Here is a 21,130-nt window from a genome sequence, read left to right on the forward strand (position 1 = left end):
AATTAATAAAATAAATATTATGCATTAAAATTTGTGTGGTTTTAAATGAACAATAAGTAAAAGATTAAATAAACCAGTTTCTTTAAAAACCATATGGGTTTGTGTATTTTAATTATGTCTATAGAAACATCACTGCATTATTTACACGTATGAACTTGGTACGATTGCAATGTTCATATCACAAATAATAATTATGGCAATTATTCTCAGCTTCGTAATTAATGAAACTAACAAATTTGTTTAATGATTACAACCGACCTGCAGCCATATTTATGAAATTCATTTAAGAATTCTAAATTTACATCATATAACGATACAACCATTTATGCCCATTGAATTATGTTAACTTATTTCAACTGATAATAATTATGTGTACAACGAACAAAATGACAAAGTACAATATAATATAACAATTAGATGCATTTTTCTGTGCATGAAAGTATTATTTTGTCAAATGTTATATAGTATATAAATTAAAATTTAAATATTGTTTTGTAATGAAATGCTTTACACGATTATATGTTTGTATATAACATATACGAATTTAGTTAGAACTTTTATATAGTAAATATTGCAAACTGATTGTATATGTGTGTATTAACACTTGCGTATGCAAATAACGTATAGTGTGACTCAAAATTGAGCACAGATTATACATTTTAAACTAATTTATTTCATTATGCCAATGTATGTAATAAATATCGGCATGAACAATTCTATATTTATCTTACAAATTTTGTCTAACCAACTTTTCATACTACCAATTATATGGCGCATTTTGTAAGCTAACTATATTCAATGTTTCTAGCCTTTATAAATAAATTATACATATATATATATATATATTGTAAATGCTAAATATTTTACAAAATTTATGAAATTTCTAGCATATAAATTTGTTTGTCTCTTTTCTAATCTTTTTAAGATTCGCCATCATTTATGATTAACCACAGATGTAATCCAACTTTTCGATTTTAACCACGAATCTGCAACCACTTTAATAATACCTATAGGAAGAGGAAATTGTTTCAGCTATCAGCTAGGTGGTATAGCTTTAGCAGTTTGTCCGAAACCTAAATTAGGCCGAGTTCCAAACCACGACATTTTCCATTCTAAGGTTTCCTGAAGTAATCGCTCTTCTTCAGGTGAAAAATGTAGAAGAGTAGCGACTGCTCTCGTTAAATGTAGAGCCTTAAAAGTATCAAATTAACACGTTAAAAAATAATTTAAGTATTATATCTGGATTTAACGTTACATCATGTAAATTTTACCTCATATTCTCTACTCGTTAGGAACTTTATGAGAACATGTTTAAGGTATTTAAAGTTCACATCATCATCCCTTGTGTTATTATGCCTAACAGTAACAGTCTTTGATGAACTCGGTTTGAGAATTGCTGCGGAAGGTTCTGCATCGCTATCCAATGATGACGATGGAACTCTCAATTCTCGTTGGAGAGTTTTTTTCATATCTGCTAATCGTTGCTGTAAGACTTTAATTGTCTAAAAATTAACTTAACAATTAGTATTTTGTAGAATATTTTGTTTCTTTATTTACATTCTGTCATTTACCTTGGTTTTTTCATTTAATTGTTCTTCTAAATCCATTAAACTACTTTTGAGAACTTTTTCGTTTCTCTCCAATTTCTCTCTATTTTGTTCTCCTTCTTCTAATTCTGACATTCTTTGTTTAGTTTCCTCTAATTTTACTATTGTTTCCTCCATTTCCTTAGTTTTACTTTGTAAATTGTTTTCTAAACTGTCAACTCTGTTCAATAATTCTGTGTTTTCAACTTCTTGTCGTCGGTTTTCTTGCTTTACAATTTCAATATCTTGGGAAACTTGGGCGTTTCTCAGTAATGCAGTGTCCTTCTCTCCTCTTTCCTTTTCTAGGCATACTCTTAGTGCAGTTAGTGCTGTTCGTTCAGATTCCAAATCTTCTTTTAAATTTGCTGCTTCCAGATGTAAAGAAGAATTAATTGTTCGTTCCTCTTCTAATGATATACGAAGATGTGCTACTTCATAGGTGGCTGCCAAATGCTTTGTTTTTGTCTCCTCCAAATCTTGCTTTAGTTCAGTTATCTCCTTTGTGGAAGATTGCTGGCAAGAAAACAGAAAGAAACATAAGTAATATTCAAAGTTAAAAGTATTCAATATCAAAACTAACTCTTTATTTATAAAATTTGCTGAAATATTACGCATAAAAAATATCTTTGGAATTTATGGTACAATCGGAATTTGTTATTAAAGTTAAAAGTTAAAACGACATATAATATTCATAATTATTTAGAGTAGTTAATTGAAGCATGAGTGAAATTAACATGGAGCAATATTTTATATAAACTGTACAAATAAAACATATTTTACATAAATGTTTTACCATTGTATTTCAACCGATTTCAGAAATTGTGACTTACTTAATAAAAATATACAAGTTATTCTTAATTTCTATTATACATTATTTTAGCACTATTTAAAACGTATCTTAACATATATCATTTAATACAAATATGTGTTAAATATTACAAATTAAACAATCTATATTTAATAGCAAACCGTATTTCAAATGAAAGATGAAGTATTTTTTAAGGGAGAATATTTCTTTGTTTCACAAGTTGTAGAATAATCACATTTATAAGAGTATATGAAAGTACAATTTATCTAAAAGAAAGGAAAACGTAGACAAATTTAGTTTAGGGATAGTAGCTAAAGATATATATATGTATGTATACATATGTATGTAACAAGAACTGGTTGTCTTTTCGCACTCAAATTGAAATCGCTTGTGCCATTAATTCCAAAGCTCGAACCAGTAACAAATATTGGTTCGAACATACTCATTGACTTAGAAAACAGTTACTATGACTTTCAGTTTTTCAATAAAAATTATAAATGTTTCTATTAAACCAGAGTATCTTCTATTCTATGAAATATACGATGCGCTTTCCTTGAACCATTTCCATCTGGATACACATTCCTAATATTTACAGCAACACAAATGTAATCAGACTGTGTTGTTGGTGTAGCAAAATATAATATAGTTTGTTACCTGTAAGAAAACAATTGTGTACACATTTGTGTATGTAATAATATATAAAAAGCCGCTTGAAATGGGAATATAAAAGTGGGTTAAAAACAAGCACAAACGGAATGCCCATAACTATTTAATTTATTGGTTTCTTTCTTTATTCCACAAATAAAATATACAGAAATGCGTTCGTATATAAAAATATTAATATATCGGTACTATCTGATTTTCATGTACAAAGGCAACATGGTGGGAAATATAAAATTTGAAAAAAATCCATAGAATGATTGTCAATAAGTAATGCTGACTTTAATCAAATACATATAATATGTACTATATATTTCAGCATGCTTATAACGGTAAATAAGAATTATAAACAAAAAATTGTGCTAGGAAATACAATGCATAAAATAAATATTTTGTGCGTCAAGCTTCAAGCATCTTAAAAAAGAACATGCAAGTATATAGGCGATATGTAGTTTTCATTTACAATTTAACATATTACATCTTTTACACGTTCATGTGTACGTGTTCCAGTGAACTCATTAAATACCAACTATTATTATAAACATGAAACGATTAATAAAACTGTTTAAAATTCTAATGAATAACTATGAAAGAAACATATCTGCAAAATTAGAATTATTTCACAAACAACTGTGAAATCATTTTTTTAACGTCAATATTCTTTTTTATATGTTCATATAAAAAATTGACTAAAACAAAAAACATTCTACAATATTCGATTATCGACTGATAAAACATTGTCATTACGTACTGTTATTTATATTAATATTACAATATAATTTGTGTAATAAAAAGTTTTCATAGAAAAAGTTATAAGAAATTTTAGAAGATACTACATTTGCTCTAAAATTATCTGAGGAATATATCACTTAAACAGGAAATAAGTAATTTCTTTACATCTCAAGATCTAAGGGACATCTTCTTAAAACCAATCTAGTCCATGCATGACTACATATCGCGGTAACTCACAATTTGTCGCTTAAACTCTTCCACCTCATCATCGACGCTGGCCCGGAGCTCTTTCAGTTCCGTGGCCATCTCGTCGATGTCCTCTGCCATGCGCAAAAGCTTGGCGTCTTTCGTTGCCATTACAACATTGTTCACCTCTATTTCAGCTTCTAGCTGTTTGATCCTCTGTCTCAGTTTTTCACTTTCCTCTTCTACTCTTCTTCTTTCTAGACCCTCCTCACCGGCTTGTCTGCTAAGTCTTCCAACTTGGGTTTCCAAGCTGGATATTTTTCCTGACCAACTAGTCTTTATATCAGATAAGTGAAGATGTGCCTCCTCTAATTTTCTTTCTAACAATACTCGTTCTCTCATGAGATCAGCTATTCTTTCATCCACTGTCACTTGATCATTAGTTCCTAAAGCAACTCTTTGTTCTAATACAAAAACTTTATCTTTTAGGTGACGCACTTCTTCCTCAGTTTGTGCTAGTTGACAGGAAAGTTGAGTTCTTTCTCTCTGCGTAGAATGTCGCAATGTCTCCATTTCATCCTGAAAATTGTAAAGCTGTTACTAAAAATTAGTTACACTCTTACTGTGCTTGATTTTTGCTCCACGAAGCTTTGTTGCAAACCTTACCAAAGCATTGCTAATACATGAAGTTGAATAGAATATCATAAATAATCCAAACCTTATGAAGCCAAGAATAAGCAAATGATGATGAATCGATGATTAATGACAATACTGCTGAAAGTGAACAAAATAAAAAAAAATATATGAAGCAGAAATAAATGGCTGAGTTAGATACATATTTTGTTGAAAGAATTGAGTTTTTTTATTAGCTATAACCGAATATGATACATGTTAACTTTAGACAAAGTTAACATATATAAAAATATCAGTTCATAATATAAAATAAATTATTCCACGCTGTTACGAGAATAACAACATTGGAGTATGAGTACTGCAGTAGAAATAATTTAGACATCTTCAAAGAAATTGTATCGTTATAAGAAATTTTTGTCACTATTAAACCATTTCCACTAAGTTAATACATGCATTTCTCCTATGTTATACTTTAAATTTTTGCACAAAGGAGAGAATTATATAAAGAGCAACACTGATGTAAGTAAAATTTATAGAAGTTATTTACATTGCAGAATAGCAGCAAAGCTTGGAAGACGTACCTCTAGCATCAGCAGTAGCAGCAGCAAATTAGCGGAAATTACCGCCTACTCTGATCTCCAATGCTCTCGTTTATCAAAGTTTTCCAATCTTCATGCGTTTGTTGTTTTCACAAAACTTTCAATATCACTTAGATTTTGCTCATGTTCCATAACAAAATAAAATGATGTTGTTCTTTTACAACTTCTGTTTTTGTACTCAAAAAAGTGCTTAATTTTCTTAAATTAAAGTTCAGTATAAAACGGACATAAAAATTCCCTATGAAATAGATGAAAAGCATTTTAAGAGTACGAGTAAGAGTTATGGAACATATGCACACTTGATTCATTGAAACGAACGTCCAAAATACTCGAAACAATAAAATACTTTCAGTTGTGACTATAGGTCGCAAGATCATAGACTGATCTCATGTGTCAATGTAAAACAAAATGTGCAGAAAAAACATGGCAAACCGTGACAAAACAAAAAGCCATAAATAGAATAAACAAAATTAAAAGGCTTTAAAATAAAATCAGTCTTCAAAAAGAAGCGTGCTTATATCTATAAAGTATATGGTCATTAATTTGCCAATAGACCATATGACATATAATTGGTAGTATAAAAACAAGGAACAATGTTTAGAAAAAAACAATAAGTGAGGAAAATTGTTTTTTCCATGCACCTCTGCGGTTTCCACGGATATCCCACATTATTAGTGAGTACAACGTACAATGCACAATATAAACAAATTTTGTCTAAGATTTAATCTACATTTAAAATATTACAAATTTTTTGTTAACATAACATCAAAATTATACATAATGCACTTTCATTTAGAAAATAAAATTCCAAAATAAAAATAAAATAAGTTTAATAATAGTATTCATAAATGATTCAATTTTATTCTGCTACAATTATTTTATCATTAAATTTGTACATAATTGCTAAACTAATAAAAATGGTTACTTATGTATAATTATTAATTGTAAATAATATGGTTAATATTTACTTCAAACAGTACTCCTATTTGTACACATGTATTGTAAAATTAAAATAACACATAATTTTTGGAAAATGATTGACTCACTTTCGGAAAGTAAAAGTTTTCTTTAAACTTATATCATATTTTGAATATAAAGAACTATTAAAAATAACTATCAAATATTATGAAATGTTTACTGCTGAAACTGTAGTTATATGTGGGCTATTTATTATGAAATTAGAGTAAGTCCAATATTCTTTGTGTCAAGACATTTAAAGATTTGTATTTTGATTGATTATAAAATACTAATAATGTCTACTGAGATTATTTACGTTTGTATGAATTAAGATATAGATAGTAAATGGATTCTATGAAAAATAACAAATATATATTTTTTGAGGTTTAAATAAATTCATACTATCTTCGATATAAATAAGTATGTAATATAACTTGCACATTATATTTATATTTTAATCGATTAAAATATATGGATATTTTAAAATATAAACTGTAAATTGTCTATAAATTAAAAATTCAAATTAAATTATATAAATTATTTGTTTTCTCAATTTTTACTAAAAATGGACTTACACCATTTTTATAACAGATGGTTTATACATTTAATTAATTTTTTTAATGAATTTCATACTTAATATGGTGATCTCATGTAATATATGTATTATATATATATTGTATTATAATATAAAATATTATAATATAATATAATATAATATAATATAATATAATATAATATTAAAAATTAAAAAATGTATATAAATCTCTTTCAACCAAAATTATTAAAATATGCTCCATGTTTACTTACTCAAATGATGTCATTTAGCAACTCATATTACATTAACACAATTACATGAAAGAATTATGTTAACATAATCTAAAAGTTCATGGTATATTCTAAATGATTTTCAAAATCAAATAAAGCAATTATTACATAATGTACTCACCTGTACACTGTTCAGTTCATCTTCATATCGCCTTAGACGTGACACCTCGGACTTCAAGCTATCAATTTCTGCAATGGCTGTCTTTAAGTGTTGCGTCTTTTCATCCACTTCTTGTTCCTTGACTAACAACTTGAATAAATAGAAAAAAGTATATAATAACAATAACATTTATTAACACTAATAAATTAATAATAACACATAATAGAATATTATATAAAACATACTAAATGTTTGACTTTTGCTAATTCTTGTATTTGCAAATCTTCCAGTTGGCCTGCATCTTCTTGAAAACTATACAATTTCTTTTTATATTCTAAAACAAAGTAAAACAAATAAAATGTAAAGCCTTATTTTTTAATTATAATTTTAAATACAATTTTGATGTAACATATAAAATTGATTCTAAATAGTTTGAAGCTAACGAACTTAAATATTTACTATTGACTTTACATTTAACTTCTTTAATAATTACATATTTATCTACATAATAACGCATACCTTCAGCATCCTTCAGTGCTGATTCCAATGAATGTTTTGTGCGTTGTACATTTTCTAATTCTTCTTCTAATTTACTTTTTTCTTTTTCTTGCTTTTCAACTACTTTCTTCCATTCTTTTTCATTTTCAAGTAACCTTACTTTCCAATCTTCTTCTTTTTTTTCCATCCGTTTCAACATTTCTGTCTCCTTTTTAGCTAATCTTTTTCGCCATTCTTCTTCTCTAATTTCAAACTTCTTAATGTCTTTTGCAGAAAGTTGCATACCATCACTTAATTTAATGTCAAAACTATTATCTCTTTTTAAAGATATTGGAGGAGAAGGTGATGCTGCATTTTCTTCACGCAAACCATCTAATGATATTTGCGATCCACTAATACTACTTGTAGATCCTGCCTATAAAATGTTTGTGATTATTTCCTATTATTCCTTTAACATAACAACAACAGATTATATTAAGTATTGAGTCATGGATATAAATTTCTAAAATTTTAATAAAAAAAAAATTTTCCATCAAACAAAACTAAATAATATCACGAAAATATGCCCTGTATTTAAATGAACTGAGAGATATACCACTAGTGGACATTTTATCAAGTTTCAAACCATTATCATAACAAGAAGATAAATATATGCAGGTAATACTAATGAATTGTCTGGAAAACATACGTACAAATGACGAGTAATATTTAATTTAAATTACTCTTTGTGTTTTTTCGATAATTGATAATACTTTGGAAAATTTATCACTGTCCATTAATAAATCAGTCGTACATTTATAGCCGTAATATCGCTTCGTATCGATAATGTTCCAACGGATAAAAGTAATATGTTTACCTGAGACATATGCCTAGAATTAATACCGCGCACGTTGCCGGCATTTCTAACAACGGTTGACACATCACTCCCAATTTCCTCTCGTATCTTATTTTTTAGTGTTGCAAACATAGTGCAATAACCTCCAAAAGGATGAACAAGAATTGTCAACTACCACCTGTCAACGTCGATGTTGTGCTGACTTTGGGCTCGTGTACCAATGCAGCGTTAAGAAAAATTAGAGAATAAAAGCTTTATGTGACAGTAATTCATTCTTCAACGATATACTGGCTAAGTTGATCTCATTGAGTCATCGTTAAATTATGCGGTACACTCACAGCAATAAAAGTTTTACGAACAATTCGCGTGCACATCAAAGGCAGACGACTGCCATACTGGCTACTCATGAGTTTAAGTAACCACTAGTTTGAAGTTCGATGTGTGTGTAAGTTGAGTTTCCCGTTTCGTAAAATTAACACATCAAAGGTGTTCAGCGCGAAATGTAAATAATTGAGAAGTATTCTATATAAGGTATATTGAAAATAGGCGATTTATGGGGGAATATTCTAAGCGATATCTAAAAAATGCTCAACACGTGTATGCTTCGATAAAACATAAATGACAAATAATTACATAATATTATTACTGTTTTTCACTGAATTATAGTTCGGTACGATCGTACATTCTTATAATCGTTATCCAGTAAAAGTGTCGCTTTACTAGGAATATTTTTTTATAGGGTAAATTTGAATGGTTAATGTTGGCAACAATATACGAAAAACCTTATGGCGCGTGTGATGGATGCATTGAGCATTTCCAGTATTTTCAAATTTAACGGTTTAGAAATGTACGTGAAGTTTGTGTAGGTCTAATTTTTCGTGTATTTTTTAAATGTTATTTCCTTTTGACAATTTGGATAAAAGATGGCAGACGTCTGGGATGAAACTGCAGCAGGAAAGAGTATTTTCGATTTGTAAGTAGATTATAACACTATAAATACTTTATTATTTTGCTCTGTACGGCAGGGGGTCTGGTTTCTTTATAAGTTATCTCTTAGAAACCTTAGCAATCTATTTTTTGATATTTATTTTTTGATATCTATTTTTTAATATTTATTTTATGTATCACGTTATTTAATATAATTGTTGTGAGTGGAATGTTCTTTTACATTTAAGAAAAAAGTTATTATCATTTAGCAAAGTGAGTAAAATTTTTTAAATGATTTCAAAATACTTTCCATGTATTTTTCAATGTATATTAAACAATATTATTTAGTATCAATAAATACGATACTTTTGATCAATAATTATGACGTAGTAGTAGAAAATAATCTTACCGACAGTCTTCAATAAGATACATGGCCAACATGATAAATAGATACAATTCAGCATTATCAATTACTTTTTATTTCAAGTTTGTAAATTTATTCATTAGAAGGAAATTACTTGTTAATAATGTGTAAAATATATAAAGTGTTAAATATCTTTACATACAATTTCAAAAAATTAAATTTTAAGGTTAAATAGATTCTGAACTTCTATACTTTTATAACTTTTTAAGCTATTAGAATCTTATAATAAAGAATGTTCCATAATATAATCAATCTAACAATAAATTTCTGTCAAGTTTACTATTACAACTAATGATATAAACAGCTATATAACCATTGCATATTATCAAATGATAATAATTATTATTAAATTATTTTGCATATACTTTTATGAACAATTTTAGGCAGGAAACGTGTTTTATACGTAATACTGTATAATTATATATTCTAATTACAGTATAATCAACTAAAATAACATCTTTTATTCTTTTAATAAGATAATTATTAATAGTTCACATATATTGTACTGTTTAATAAACATGAAATAAATAAATTAATATGAATATTTATTATTATAACATCGTTGGGTTATTATCCTTTATAGAATGCAGAATTGAATTTGTAGAATGTATATCATTATAAATGTCTGGATTATTTGAACCAAAATACGATAACTATTTTCTTGAAAATACTGGTATTGAATAAGAAGAGTTAAATAATAGTGTCATAATTAAGTATAATATATTTCAAATATAGGATGCACGATTTGAAATTAAAATTATATCATAATATTATAGTTATAATAATAACAAAAATATGTACATACGTACATTTGACAAAAACTGAAGTCAAATATTTTCTGAGTTAATTCTCATATGTACAAAATATACAGAGGCTTGTGAAACATTGTAATAATTATAATTGTAAGTAACAATAATTATAAGTTAAATATTTGAAGAAATGTTTCATTAATTAATAAAGTAAATATATGTATAATATTTACAATTTACATTTTTCATAATATATATTGTAATCATTCAATTCTTATACTGTTTATTTAAATAGTTATCTCCTAAGTTTGGGTTAGAGTCACTTTTAAACATAGTGGTTCTCAAACTACCAAAACTAAAAAAAGGAAAAAGTAAAATACCAAAACTATAGAAAACTTAATTTTTTGTTAAACTCAATATTGTACAAATAAACTTAAAATATTCTGTAAAACATATTACAAATAGTAATAAAAAATATTATTTTATTATATTAATTTATTAATATTTTTTTAAATAATGTTTTAATTTATCGAGAACGTTAGCAGTTACCTGCGATTTTAGCCGCATTAATTTTCCTGTTGGTACATCATTATTGATGAATAATTATTCATTATTTAAAAGGAAAGAATAAAGTAAAAATAAAAATCCATACTTTTGAGTACTGATATGTATGTACTTTCAATGATTGTTTTCACCTCTAGATAGGTAATTTACAATATAATCATTGGACTATACTCTAACTATGCATCTTAAGTATTGATCATTGATTTTAAATGACTGTAAATTATTTTTCTAATGATGATTTATATAGTATAAAAAACGACGTTTCTTGGGATACTTCTTAGAATTTACTTTATCAGAAATGTGGAATCATAAAACGGGTGATAGATATACTGAGCAATGACGGATGTGTATTTAACCATCATATTACACGTCAGATTCATGAAATTCCTCAGTTTCAGTAGACACATTTTCCGCCAATATTATGGATACGATTCATTAAGTGACAACGTATCAATTACGATCAATCGGAAATAGAGCATAAAATAATTATATAGGAAATATTAATGATACAGTTTTACTGGTCATGGAAGAATTAAATATTAAAATAGTTCATGCAGTTATTTTGGTACTTTGGTATTATTACTCAGTATTAATATTTAATTACTAATTAAAATTTGTTTTACCCATTTAAATATTAATTAAAGCGTTCATAAAATATTTAAAATGTTCTAATACTGATTTATCATATGGTATTGGAAACATAATGTCTGTATTAACCGAAATAGAAAGAGTCTAAACTATCTGAATTGTTTTTTGAATTCACGCTTATACTTATTTCGGAAATAAATTTGCTAGAATATTAGTTATTTAAAATTTATATGTAGCGTATATTTTTTAATTTTGAAGAATAATATATGTGTTGTATTACGGTGAAATTTTAAAAGCATTATTATTATAATATAAAAAATAATTAATTTACATTGTAAAGATGAGTTAATAATCTTAAGATATGAATTTCTTTGTAGTCAGATTGACAATTTAAGAAAAGCAGAAAACTATAGAAGGAGAGAGATAATATATAGGTATTAATTTGGGCTAGTCGAAGAAATAATACAATATAAAAATTGCTGTATTTGAAATAAAAGTAAAAAATAACGGTTATACTCTTGTTTTCAATGTTCATTTGCTGAATCTTAATTTCTATAAATACACATGCGGAAAAAAAAGTTGCATAACTTTTTTATACGACTTCAAAATGGGACGTAATGTAGTAATCAGAAACTACAATTAATGATGCGTTTAGTACAAATACAACTACTAACAGAATAGGGCAGTTTTGGTTTCAAAGATTTCATAGCGGTGATTAGTATATTAAGATGAAGATCTTGAAGAGAAGGAAGATCAAGCAAGATCATTGGTGACAACACACGGAAAAAATTTATTTATGAAAATTATAGTATTTGTGTCAGTTTTGGAAATTTATTAAAAGCTGGCGTAAAACAGTATTTTCTAATTATCTAAAAGAAAAACAAAAAAGGTAAACATGTGGGTTCCTCATAAACTGAATGTGGAGAAATTATTACTAAATTTTTGTTCTACGAGGATAGTATACGAAAGTATGCGATTGAAAATATGATAATAGCTACATTATGATGAAGCTTCAAAACACTGTACACGACCAAAGTTACACTAGACAAAATTATTATTGTCACGTATATTTAACGTTTTAAAAGTTCCTCAAACTGAATCTGAAGAAATCTTTTATAATACGGTTGATTTTGCAAAAGCAAGTTTCATTTAATAGAATCTACATCATGAAATTTGTAAACTAATGGAACAAAAAAAGCTTCGTCAGGAGAACTATCAATTGTAACGGATGTTATTTTTATTAAATAAATTTATTTCAAATGAAATCACACAAATTAAAACTTAAGAACCGCAATTTATTTCTGGACGATATAATATTAAGAAACGTATCATAGTATCAAAAAAATATTAACTTTAATCAAAATTCTATAACTTTAGAATACTTTATTCTATTGCAATATGATTTGCAACCAGTCAACAATAAGTTAAATTTCAATAATCTCTACATCTACAGGAGTTCTTTAAAACACGTTCACAACCATTTTCATTTATTTAGCCCAATTTCTTTCAATTCAATGAGCTCCTCTCAAAATACACGTCCACAATCATTTTCTTACTCAGTCCTTCAATGCAATCCGCGTAAGGTACAACCGACTAGAAACTCAAACCATTTCTGTCCATCCCTGAAAAATCAAGTCTTCAAAGAGATTAGATATTTCCACCCGCGTTATTTCCGTCTCATTCGCGCGTCCAGTGGGCCCCAATGAGAAGCACTGCGTTTGACCGATACGCTCCGCTCCGACGTCCGTTGCGTTTCATTTCGTCTGCTCACAACCCCGCTGATATCTGTTTTTGTCGTCTCCACCTCCGTGCCCGAGCACCGTCTGCTCTTTATCTCGGGACCCTCTTGCTCTTTATATACGGAACCCGATTTCTCCCCTCTCCTTATCTCAGCCGCGCAGGGCGCAGTACACCCGTCTCGTTCCTACCAATGGTCCACAGCTGCGTATATCTCCCCGACCTTAAACCCTCTGCTCACGCTGCTCCCTGCGCTGCCTCCCGATCTCTCCGCGGGCTGGGCCGCTTCAGTCTCGTTCAAACCGTTGCTGGAGTACGAGGTGTCGCGCGACGTCAGAGGATAAACGCGTTTATTACTAGACACAGACTAGTTCCACGACTAGTTGATCGGAAACGCGTTCCAGCCGTTCGATACAATTCGCTTCCCGCCACATTTGATAATCATTTCATTCATAATGGAGAAGAACAAACCAGCGAGGAAGCGGTCGCCTTCATCCAAGCGGATGGTGTTCATGTACAAACTGCTGATTCAGTGACGGAGTGCAGTGTTCGGTGGTGGACTAGCTCTAGACTCTGTGTTTTTTATTGTTGACTTTTTTTATACCGTCGATTACAATCGAACTGTGTACGCGTATCTTGGAGGGACAGCTGTGAACACGGACATCTAGCATAGGGAATCGCGCCGCGATAGAACGAGCGTGTCGTCTTAACCCGAGAGTTATCATCTCATTGATCGGTCCAGGAGCACACGCGTCGCTCGTGCTAACACGGTTACGTTCGCGGCGGAGACTGTTCCGACCACCCGGTATATATATCTCTGTAGACGATAACCGTTGGAAATTCACTTTCGACGGTAATCCATAAGACTGACGGGACTTATCAAAGTCGATATGCCAGCTTAAGGACCCTCGTCCGAGCATATCGACAACCCTTGTGCCAAATAAACGTGCCAAAGTGTTTCATTGAAAGTACAAGTTTTCATAGTATTATCTCTTTTAGTGTGTATGTTGTTGACGTTTGTTGTTGACGGTTGGTTTTTATACAGTCCTTTTTTTTAATTTGTAAGTTCGTTTTCTAATACCGCGAAAGTAGTTCGGACCTGAGGAGGTGGGCGGGGAGGACACGCACACGTTTCAATCTTTCGATCAGTAGTATTTTGTACAGACGTTATTTTTAAATGTACTGATGAGGAACAATTACCGCAATATGTTTTCCACGGGCTACGGATGTTCCAATCAGCAACAGAACAGTCCTCCATCGCCGACCAGGACTGGCGTATGGGGTAGCGTTTACAGCCCGTTTCGAAAGTGAGTACTGGCACCCCTCTATCTGTAGGACTTACGCTGCTGGAAATATTTGTTACATCACGCGACCCCTAATGTTGTGGTTATCTAATAATTGTCTTAGTTTAATCGTTAAATGTATTTGGCTCAATTATACTTTGGTGTAACGTATTCATGTAGTTAACATTAACCCTCTGTGCTCCGAAATGTTCTTGGTTTGTTTATTTATTCGAGTATTTGCATCAATATTACTTTATTTAACTGAATAAGTAACTGAAGTGATATATTAAATTAATTTAGAAATATTTGAGCAGCAGTAAAATTGTAATTATGTAAGCCATAATTATGATATTATAAGTAGATGAAGCAAAAAAATTGGTAAATATGTAGCTATTGAAATATAGAGTTCCAATTACATTTTCCAACTGCATATATGCTTTCATGAGAAAATTGGTATAATAGTATGATAAAGCCTGTCAAATACTGCAAAGTTGGTCTTTACGATTTCCTTTTTAACTTCAATAAAAACAGAGTTATGGCCCATCCCAGTTACTAGATACACTCTGTGTAGGACTATAAAGGGTTAACATCACGCAAGTTCGAAAACTATTACCGTCTTTCAATTTTCTTGGTTATTTGATCGTTACAATAATTCAATGCGCCTTTATATTGGTATAATCTGGTATATTGTTATTATCAACAATTAACTGTGTATCTACAATTAATAGATAAATAATTTCTTTGATATTCTTTCCGTCTTCTTACTTTTTACATGTATATTTTAATAATCTAAACATGATGACTTGTTTCATTACCAATGTTTGTTAAGGCTTTTCATAATGAATGAGTTTATAACAGTTCTGTTTTATATAATGCTAATTCTACATATCTGTCCTTATTTAACTCGTTCACTAGTTGATTTGTTTCGACCCCAAGAAACTTGTGGTAAGGGAAATTGATGTCGTAAAGATTTTACATTAAATTCCTAATTAATGAATCAAGATCAATAGATGTTTAATAAACTGAAGGGTAACTGAAAGATAATTAGATATTAAATTATTAACGGAAAAAGATTTAATTTAACTTTGTGAAATTAAATGATTGAGTTAAAGGTTACTGCATTCCAAAATAATACAATCACGTGAATAATTGTCTCTATCGTTGATGCTGCGTACCTAATCAGTCAGAACATAATATCTTAATATTAACATTGTTTAAGTAATGTTTAAGAATTAACACCTTAAATATTTGAGTAAGGAATAAATGTTTTGACTATTACAGACTCTAACAAAGTTAAACATTATAGAGACACAAATAAATTTATATTATTTGGGTATAATATATACAAATATTTGTTTATGTACAATTTACTTTTAAAGAAAGGAAATGTATTGTAAAAAATATAAATAATAAAATAACGTTCTCACAGATATTGTGGCATATTTAAATTTAATACTTTTTTTCTCAAATAAATAAAAAACAAAAATTGAAGCAAGTATACTGGTAAATATATTTGTCGAGATAACTTGTCGGTTGGGATTAACACAATATTGATAATACCAACACTGCTCAAAACAACTGAAGTTTTAACGACTGTTGGATTTTTCCCTAAATAAAGGTCAATATTAGAATATTCATCCGTGAATAAATATCGACCATTTTCTTGGCTTTCAACGTGTTTATTTCAAAATTGTGTACATATTTGAATAATCTACTCTAAGATTTCTATAGAGCATAATAGTTTGTATAACGGTATTTATGTAGCTTACTTTACTTGCATCGCTTTCTAAACACATCCCTGGTCATTAATACCTTCAGAAATCGTATTATACTGTCTCTATTCTATAGAAACGAGTAGGTACAGTGTAAAACCTTCATATATACTTAGAAAAAAATGATGGCTACGTATTGTTTTTGGATTTCTTTTCCTCGTTTTCTCAGATTAGCGTTTATTTATCCTAAGTGTTTTGAATGGTATATGCAAGCTTTCCTTGTATTTTCTTAAAGTGTGTATCTTTGAAAAGATTTATGCTAAAAGATATGTTAGAATTTTGAAAAATAATTAATACTAAGATATTTAATACTAAGTTTATAGGACGCGTTAATTTGACGCATATAGAAGTTTATAAACAGTATTTGGTAAATATTTATATCAATTTTGATTGACGCAGTTGCATGAACATGTATTTTGCTTATCTATTTTTAAATCTCTAATTTGTTCTGCTTATCTATTTTTAAATCTCTAATTTATTCTGCATATCTATTTTTAAATCTCTAATTTCCAAGATCGAAATAAACGAACATCAACTTTTCCAGGATCAAAGAATAAATAAATTTTCGTAATTCGAGTGTTAACCCCTTGCCGCATTATTTACTTTTGTTATTAAGCTTATAACATCTTGCTATTAACAATTTGGAAGGAATGCGAACAAATGTTCTATTCCGTTACAAGTCCAAATCTACTTTGAAGGTAATAAATAAATAATAGCATAATAGTTTTTTACATAGTAAATAGTTTCACTCATCATTGTATGGCAAGGGGTTAAAGAGCATTGTAATACGATGTGTACTGCTACGAAATCACTTGATAGCTAAACTGAGGAATTCGGCTGATTCATGTTTTCATTTTTCTCACCCAATTTCCTATTGGTTTTATTTCCTAATTTCTAATATTTTCGATTGCTAATTTACTATTCGTCAGTATGGTTATACTTAACCAATCAAAATTATAAAACTGTAAACCAGAAGGACACCTCTTGCCCCTAGACATCAAATCATCTCCCAACAATAGCAGCAGGTATATTTCCCCCTTGCTGGGCGTCTATTGTATGCTTGTTTAGGAAAAGACCTTTAATCTCTTTTTATATTCCTATATGATACTGGAATTGCTGATTAACACGTTCGCTACCAACGTCACATATTTGTAACGGCCGTAATCCTACATTTTACATAAACAAAATGATTAAATTAATTGCATTAATTTCATTAAAAAATTTTATATAGAATTAAATTAAATCTGTAAATATTGTTATTTGAAGTTATAAGATACTGCATTATATTTAGGAACTCAATCATTCATTTTGGTTTTATTTTTTCTATATTTTTTTTAGAAAATTTGTTGTATTGAATAGATGAAAGTTGAAAAAGTTGTCACTGAAACAAACGCTGATGGCAAACATGTTAATTGTATATATCCAATACATAGTTTGCTAACTAATCTGTAAAACTATCTGTTTCTAATTTTGTGTTCAGAATGATATTAAACATTAAAAAATAATTATATAAAATTATTGTATGAAAATGTAATTTTCTCCTATAGTATATATTATATATTTGATATAGTATCTACTATAGTTTCATAAAATCAATTTTGTCTTAGTTATTTTATAATGAAACAGTTTATTACAAAGGTTCTCTTAAATTTCAAATAGGATAGACTTTGTACTAAACTCGTTAAATTTTTTATTCAATTAAACAAAATAAATTAGGTAATCATAGATAGTCAAAATGCATTAAATCCAGAATTTATTTATAACTTAGGAGACATTACATTCGTCAATTCCTCGAACTTACTAAAATTACTTTTGAAAATAAAGATTAAAGAACGCTAATTGTATTGAAAGAAGAAGAAAAGGTCTTCGTGACGGAAACGAGTTGTCGGATTAAAACGACTAAAGCTACATAAAAGATGCTACCCCCTTCGTTACCTAAATTTAGATTGTTTGTCGTGAATATTTCGGGGCAAACCAGGCTCTGTTACTTTCTCGATGCGTGACGGCTGGTCTCGGTTTGACAGCTACGAATAACAGCGACAAATGTTTCATTGTGAGGATGAGTATCAAAGAAACCGCCTAAATGCAGTTTTCGTTGCCTCGTGCATGTTTTATGTTCCGCGAAACTTGGAGTCGTTGCACTAATGAAACGCGTTCGAAAGGGTTGATATTTTTCAAGTTTTTGTTCTTTGCCTTTGTTGAGTCGAGCTTAATTGAATATTAAAGCTAATACAATAGAATAATTCCAGGGTAGATGGCTAATTCAATTATCTTGTATAAACAATCGATGCGATTACGATTACAATTTATGTTTTGTAATTTGTAATTGTAATTCTCGTTGGTTATTTTATAAGAAAGTAATTAAAGTTTATTTAGAAATCAAATCTGGCGTTCTATTTTTTTAGTTTTCATTTAAATGCATTTCAATGAAGATATGGTCGTCTTCACCAAAATTACCTTATATCTATCACTTTAATAAATGTAATAGATAATTTGATAATGGATATTTGTAATGGAAATGGATATCTCAGTCATGTGTTATATCGAAATTCAAAATATCTACTTTTCAATGAGTACATTTTTATTATAAATATATGGATTTTAAATACTTTTATAGACCACATATTGAAATTAATATAATATATGTATTAATTCAATGTAATTTTCTTCGGAGAAAACATTATAATTTAATTATTTAATTTTCTTTGGAGTAATTTAATGCTATGCAAAGCTATTCTAAAAGTGTTGTTGATAGAGCTATGTTGACAGGAATGTCACGGCCTTGGACCGCGTAGAGTTCAGATGAACCCGATGTAGAATAGGTTCACCAAAGTTATTTATAAGCTTGGAAAATATTCTACATTTTTTAACGTTAGTGTGCGACATATTTGTTCCGCCCATTAAAGAAATATGGGCAAATTGTAAAAATACTTCAGCACTTTTTGGAATTGAGAGATTTTATTAACTTATTATAATATTTAACACTTCGACGACGTGTACATCTTGTTTTTTAAACTAATTTAAAGTAAAGGGCTCTTTTTTTATTTTGTTTTCATGACTTTATAAAGTTACGTACTCTTTTTTTTTAAACACCCTGTGTAATTCTTTGCAGGATTTATTTACTGTCAGTGAGATAGCCCAACACTTCCGTGACTAATTCTGTCAATTTAATTATTTACGTAAAATTGTGGAATCCGTTGGTCGGGTTCAAACCACGAATTATATTGTACGTGAGCTAACAATGAGTCATAAGTAAGCTGCGATGATTAACAGCTTGTTTAACAGACTATTTACACAGAACGAGGTATTGAATTGAAATAAATCCTCATTTACCTATTATAGTACCCAAATTATGCTAAGTAGCTTAAAATTCCTTTGAATATGAATTTTAATTCAGTGAATTCATAATTAATTTGTTATTTTTATTCATTTGAAAGGAGAATGAATAATTTAATAGTTTGTGTTCTTATTTCACACGTTCATTGGTCTTATGGTTTAAAAAAGTAAATAACCGATTATAACTTCATGTTAACGAATGCAATTGTGTTATAACTTTGTTTAATCAATTGCGAAATTAATATAACAGTTTACTGCACACGTTAGATCCATTAATTAATATAAGAAGTGACATAGAAAAGAGTTTATACTTTAACGTAGAATAAAAGTGTATAAATAAAAATCTTATAAAAATTGATTATAAATTGAGGATAAAGAATACTGGTACAATGAAATAAAATAAACATAGGTCAATAAATTCAGGCTAATTACGTAAATGCTGTTGTAAAATCAAACCTTAAGGAATAATGTACAGAACAATAAACTGAAAGCTTCGCCAATGCTTAACGAAATGTATGTTTTCTTATTTGTGGAGTCTCTATTTATAGAGAGGGATGGGCATGATTCTGTGATCATGGCTAGTGGCTCGATTCTGTAATTATTATAGATCAAAAAGGAAGATAGTAATGTTCGTGATGCTGATCACCATCTTAAATTTTGTACGATCCCTCAACCTCCGAATATTATATTATAACTTGTATTAAAGTTGTCAATTCTTATTTTAGTAATGACCATATAATTTACTACATTTTGTATATTTAAAGTTTAGATTTGAAAATTAACAAGGTTTGTACAGATTAACTTTTAACGCAAGAGAACCCTTTTTAGAATAACTAAATGTTTATTTAATTGTTATTTCTGTAAATTAATTAATTTACTATTTTACTACTTCAATATCTGTATATTTTTATTAGTATTTCAATATTTGACACATTTTGAAATATTTGAAATTTTAATATCTCTATCAGAAGAATAGTATACTACTATTATTTTATTCAAAATAATGTCGTTACTAATGATACATTGAATGGCTGTCTATTGTTAGATATGTCAACATAATTATATACAAAAATCAGGTTTGAAAGGATTAATTACTTTGTTTATAAGTTCGTTTATTTACGAGTAACACGCGATATACCGCGAGGCAAGGCCCGCCACTCACATAAGTACGAGTGACATGCCAGAGTGGGCCAAGATTCCATTGTCTTTCTCACCAGGAAAATTCCACTGGTTTGCGAGCCGGAAATCTGTTGGGAAACAAGGGGAACCTTCCGATTTATTATCAGAGGTCGTGACATAGCGATCGTACACGCGGCAAACGGTCGCGACAC

General features: G+C 29.0%; 2 protein-coding genes across 4 annotated transcripts in view; one reads left to right on the forward strand and one right to left on the reverse strand.

Annotated features, from left to right (window-relative positions):
• Positions 1-77: 77 nt before the first annotated feature.
• Positions 78-9,061, reverse strand: LOC116431021 (golgin subfamily A member 1). 2 transcript variants are annotated; one of them, XM_031985886.2, is made up of 8 exons: positions 8,441-9,061; positions 7,606-7,999; positions 7,332-7,420; positions 7,108-7,236; positions 4,159-4,551; positions 1,572-2,099; positions 1,272-1,502; positions 78-1,191 (listed from the first exon to the last, which is right to left on the reverse strand). In XM_031985886.2, exons 1-8 carry the CDS (start codon positions 8,549-8,551, stop codon positions 1,036-1,038), a joined length of 2,031 nt encoding a protein of 676 aa, XP_031841746.1. In that variant the 5' UTR covers positions 8,552-9,061; the 3' UTR covers positions 78-1,035. The 2 variants fall into 2 exon arrangements, with proteins under 2 accessions (XP_031841746.1, XP_031841745.1); XM_031985885.2 differs by having other exon boundaries at positions 4,024-4,551.
• Positions 9,062-9,220: 159 nt separating this feature from the next.
• cnn (phosphodiesterase 4D interacting protein centrosomin) overlaps positions 9,221-21,130 on the forward strand; it is a 67,831-nt gene continuing 55,921 nt past the window's right edge. Inside the window, exon 1 of one of the 2 annotated variants that reach the window (XM_031985882.2) lies at positions 9,221-9,392. In XM_031985882.2, the coding sequence (XP_031841742.1) occupies positions 9,343-9,392 (50 nt within the window). In that variant the 5' untranslated portion in view covers positions 9,221-9,342. Of the gene's footprint in view, positions 9,393-13,690; positions 14,716-21,130 lie in introns of those variants that run through there. The other variant, XM_031985881.2, reaches the window with a different exon arrangement.

The sequence above is a fragment of the Nomia melanderi genome, chromosome 5 (genome assembly GCF_051020985.1).
Source record: "Nomia melanderi isolate GNS246 chromosome 5, iyNomMela1, whole genome shotgun sequence".
In the NCBI taxonomy this organism is placed as follows: Eukaryota; Metazoa; Arthropoda; class Insecta; order Hymenoptera; family Halictidae; genus Nomia; species Nomia melanderi.

Excerpts from the sequence above, each read along its gene's own strand:
- LOC116431021 (XM_031985885.2), bottom strand. The coding sequence starts at position 8,551 with ATGTTTGCAACACTAAAAAATAAGATACGAGAGGAAATTGGGAGTGAT. Across the intron at positions 7,421-7,605 it reads AGCACTGAAGGATGCTGAAG|AATATAAAAAGAAATTGTAT; the intron begins GTATGCGTTATT and ends ACTTTGTTTTAG. Across the intron at positions 1,503-1,571 it reads AATTAAATGAAAAAACCAAG|ACAATTAAAGTCTTACAGCA; the intron begins GTAAATGACAGA and ends GTTAATTTTTAG.